Source organism: Trypanosoma equiperdum (genome assembly GCF_001457755.1).
Source record: "Trypanosoma equiperdum strain OVI genome assembly, contig: ctg_392, whole genome shotgun sequence".
Lineage (NCBI taxonomy): Eukaryota > Euglenozoa > Kinetoplastea > Trypanosomatida > Trypanosomatidae > Trypanosoma > Trypanosoma equiperdum.
In genome coordinates, this window is record NW_027124301.1 from 7,948 (window position 1) to 12,716 (window position 4,769).

Consider the following 4,769-nt stretch of genomic DNA (forward strand, 5'->3'; position numbering starts at 1 on the left):
GAAAAGGAAAAGAAGTTCATTTCGCACGGTCCGTGTTCATGTCGTCCAGTCAAAACCATCTGCGACTGCTCTCACTCATCACCGTTGTACTCTATGTGACTCTCTGTCGTCCCGCCTTGTGCGCCTCGGTAAAAACAGCAGCGGAGGGGAGGAATCATAAAAAACGTTCACCACTGCAGAAGTGGCTCCACTCAGAGTGGACAAGAAAACACGAAGTTCCGCTTCACTGGTTCGTAAGGCAGCGTCGACCAACTGGAAACACAACGAGTCGCACGGTAAAATCTTATGTCGGAACGCGCGCCAGTATGCATTTGCCTATTGAAGGAATGATAGGACAGACGGCGGATCATCGGTCTTCCTTGGTACCACATGACGGTCGATACGTTGTGGCTCGGTTTGATAAGCTGCGTCACCATGAGCGCCGGATAGCCCGACAGGCGCTGGCGGAACACAGTTTAGGTGACGCACATCACATTGACGACATGCATATGCTAGTTTATATGGATTCCGAGCGTTCCGCACGGATCCTTTCCGCCTTTGAAGCTAGTGGCGCCGCGGCGTCACTAACCTCCATGTCAGTATTGGATATTTTCTCTTCTCCAGGTGTGGCCCGCATGAAACTGTCACGCGTGATCCGCGGTGCATTGGTTGAGTGCGGAAATAAGAACCAGGTTACCTCAGAAAAGAACCAGATGCGAGTCTCGCTTAATACCCGCACTGCTCCTAATCGAGAGCACGTTGTGGAGGAGGCGCTGCGGGGAGTGTCGTTAGACGAAGTTTCGGGTTGCAAGTGGGAGGTGACATCATTAGTTTCTGGTAAAGGGATTGTACGGTGGTCGCTTACCCGCGCCTCAACTGATTCGGGGGATGGGCCGGTCACTGGGCAGAAGATCACGCTTATGTGCGCTTGTGCACCACTCCTTGACGCGGTGGTTGGCCATCAGGCGGTGCGCTGGATGGAAATTGCAGTAGAGCAGGCGCAAATGCACAACTATCATGCCACTGCCCTTTTACAGCAAAGTAGACAGAGTGAGGATCATCCTTCAAGGCCCTTGTGGGATGCTGGTATTGACGGTAGTGGTGAGATAATAGGGGTAGCCGATACGGGTATCGACTTTAACAGCTGTTTCTTCCACGATCCAAATCAAGAGGTGGCGCTTTACCCGAAGGTTAACTATAACCACCGCAAAATCGTGTCATTTGCCCCGTGTGACTTCATCCGGGGGGATTACTTTGCTGGGGATGAGGAAATAGGTCATGGCACGCACGTGGCAGGTACCGCAGCGGGGAGTGTTATTAGTAACGACGGTAATGCCAAGTATAATGGTGTCGCCAAGGGGGCGAAGATTTTCTTCAGGGGGTTGGGCTGCCCATCCCAGTCAGAGCTTGTCCTCCCCCACGACGTTACTCAAATTATTCGTCCCGGATATGGCGCTGGAGCCCGTGTGTTCTCAAACTCGTGGGGTTTTGTTGCTCCCTCCGAGTATTCTGCTGTGGAAAAGGATATGGATGAGTTTGCGAGTAGTTATGACGATGCGCTACTTATCTTCTCCACTGGCAACAGTATCCAAGATGGCCTAATGACTCCGTGTCGTGGTAAGAACGTGATGTGCGTGGGGTCACACAAAAACGTGTTTGACGCTTCGAAAGACATTGTTTCTTCGTTTTCTTCGCATGGTCCAACATACGACGGTAGGATGAAACCCGATCTTGTCGGTCCCGGGGAAGAGGTGGTGTCTGCTCTTTCCTCTGGCAAAGCATCAGCAAAACAATGTAAAGTGGTGGCCAAGCGGGGTTCATCGATGGCAACTGCGGCCGTCGCGGGCGCCGCTACACTGTTGCGTCAGTATGTACGGAGGCTAAATCGAACTGCTTCACCTTCTGCTGCTTTGCTGAAAGCTCTGATGGTCCACTCTACGGTGCCGTTGAGTAACTCCACCGTGAGTGGCTTTGGCCGTCTTGATTTATCTCTCTTCTTTTCCCCAACGGGCACAAGGGGATGGTTCCGCGACAGAGAAGATATCAGCCACCACGGAACAAATGTGTACTGCTTTAAGAAGAAGGCAGATCAAACTGACTCTCAGCGCTCCGTGCGGGTATCACTTGCGTGGACTGACCGAGGCGTTGCTCTCGAAGGCGCTCGCAAATCGCTCGTGAACGATTTGGATCTTTTTGTCACTGACTCTAAAGGGACTATTCACCACGCCGGAGGGGAAAAGAGACGTGATTCTTCTAATGTGGTAGAGCGAATACAGTTGATGTCTACGAGCGACATGGACAATGGGTTCCGTGTTGTCGTCTTTGGGGCTTCCATTCCCGATAATAAGACACAACCGTACGCTGTCGTTGTGTCTGCCGAGGGCTTTGAACATGTTAGGAACTGTGAAGAAGTTAGCCACACCTGCCCGAACGGTTGTAGTGGCCACGGGACCTGCAACAGCGGCACATGCAGGTGTAATGAAGGATATCGCTTCATTGATTGCTCTGTGTGCGATGCAGAGTCTGTGTGCCACGGGCAGGGTACATGTACCTCGCCGGAAAGCGGATGTGAATGCATTAGCGAGAATTTTGCCGATGCCAGTTGCTCCAGTTGCAAAAAGGGGTGGTACGGCCCATCATGCTTATCGGACTGCAAATGCAGTGGAAGAGGGGAATGTGATGAAAATTCGGGGGAGTGCAAATGTCGAGCGGATACGCGGGTTGGCGGGGAGGGTTGTTTCACCGGGCCCAACTGTGAGTATTGCTGTCCCAACTTCCACGGTGAATTATGCAACGAACGCAGTCATTGGTGTGCCGAGGACGGGTTCCCCACTTTAGTAACTGCTCCCAGCGAGGGGTATATTGAGATTAATGGGTTTGGCAAGTACGCACCTGTGACGTTTTGTCGGTGGATTGTTGAGGCGCCGCGTGGTTACCGCATAAAGCTTGTGTATGAGAAGTTCAACGTGGACAAGCCGTCGGACGCGCTCCATGTGACCGATTTGGGGCATGATGAATCTGCACCTGTCCGTACAGACACAGGTGACACTGCCCAGGGAGCCGTGTTTCTATCTCATTCGAACGTTGTCCTCCTCCATTTCACCTCAGGTTGGTCCCGGAGGCGGGAGGGATTTAAAATACGCTACAGCTTTGTTGAGCCTAACGATCCCAGCTGCACGTTCAACTGCGTTGAGGGTGCCAGTTGCAGCGACTTGGGTGGTGGGTTCTGCATGTGCCACGTTAACAACACGGGTTGGATGTGCGAAAATGCGCCAACGGAAGAAACCAAAGCGGAGTCCATCACAGTTGATTTGAATAACCTTAACAATGTCACCCGCTTCAATGTCTCAGTTAATGCTGAGAGCTCCATACTTTTCACCAACGTCAACGGATCAGCACCCCACCTTAATGTACACATGCACTTTGAGGATGGGTTGCACCGTGTACCGAGCAATGGGTTGGGGTTAGTGGTCAGACTTTTGCACAAAACTAGTGTGGATACTGGTAACTACCGTAACGGTACCATTAGGGGCGATTCAATCGTGTCTGTCCTTAGTGAAGAGAAGGTCGAAATGGGGCCCACATGCAGGTACTTGCGGATGACCATAGGCCGCTCACTACTTATAGGGGAATCCACAGCACAAGTATTCATGACTCTCGCTCACAATGCCTCATCGCAGAATAAAGTGCAGGATGTCCCCTCTTTTCGTCTGGCCGTTTATCCCGAGCAGGGCAGGCCCGGCGCCCAAGTTCTTTTTAGCGAATTTGCTGATGAGTTGTCGATGGTTGAGTCCAGCCACCGTCAGCAATTCTTCCTCTATTGCAGAAAGTTTATGGCGTCGGGGATCCCGCCATTAGGATTTGAAGGCGACGTGAACGAAACTGGTATTGGGTTCCAAGACGTCGCCCGCACGATCGGAATTCTTTTCGTTGTTTCCATACTTCTGATTTCTCTGTTGGTAGTTGCTGCTGGCTTGGTGATGTATAAGTTACGCCGTAATACTCCCGATAGTTCCTTAGAAACGTCAGCCTCCGGGCAAGCATTAATGAGTGGCACGGGTTATTCCGCCGCCGGTGATACCGAAGTGATTGTGGAAAAGGGAAAAGGGGCGCAAACGCACCAGCGGGGTTGTGAAGGGGTCATGAGGTCGGAGAATAGGGAAGGGAGTAGTGAAAACACTTATATCGGAAGGGAAGAATATATTGAGATGGAAAGACTACCATGAAGAAAGTGAGCGCGAAACAAAAGAAAGAAAAAGAAAGTCAAAGATGACTAGCATTCGAATAGCGTTCGGTTCATGTGCCGAAAGGAAGCGGAAAAGGATAGGCTACAATGAGACATGTGTTCATATGCATAAAGAAGAGGGGAAAAAAAGTAAAATTAAAAGGAACATCAGCAACGAAGTGGTTGACAAAATTCGTATCTTCCTCAAGGCATCAGCATGTATGTTTACCACATACTTTTGATGGAAGCAGCTGCCCGTCATGTGTATCTCTCACTGCTTTAAATAATAATAATAATATTATTATTATTGTTGTCATTATCATCATCGCTGTCGTCCCTACTAGTATTATTCCCGCCATTGTCGTCGTGCAGGTGTGTTTCCCCTTCCTATTCCTCTCTTTCGTAAAATTTGAACCTCCAACATGCGAGGCAAACTCCAAATATGTGAAAACGACAACAACAGCAACAAACAGATAGACAAGCAGACGGGGGGAGAGAAAAAGGGAGGGAATTCGTTTTTTGTTTTTTTTGTTTGCGTATGTGCATATATATATATATATATATA

At 50.1% G+C, this 4,769-nt stretch overlaps 1 protein-coding gene across 1 annotated transcript; it reads left to right on the forward strand.

The window, feature by feature from the left end:
• Positions 1–38: 38 nt before the first annotated feature.
• TEOVI_000162200 (serine peptidase, clan SB, family S8-like protein) lies at positions 39–4,205 on the forward strand (the record flags this gene model as incomplete). The annotated part of the gene is made up of 1 exon (XM_067224828.1): positions 39–4,205. One exon carries the CDS (start codon positions 39–41, stop codon positions 4,203–4,205), a length of 4,167 nt encoding a protein of 1,388 aa, XP_067080929.1.
• Between the last annotated feature and the right edge of the window lie 564 nt (positions 4,206–4,769).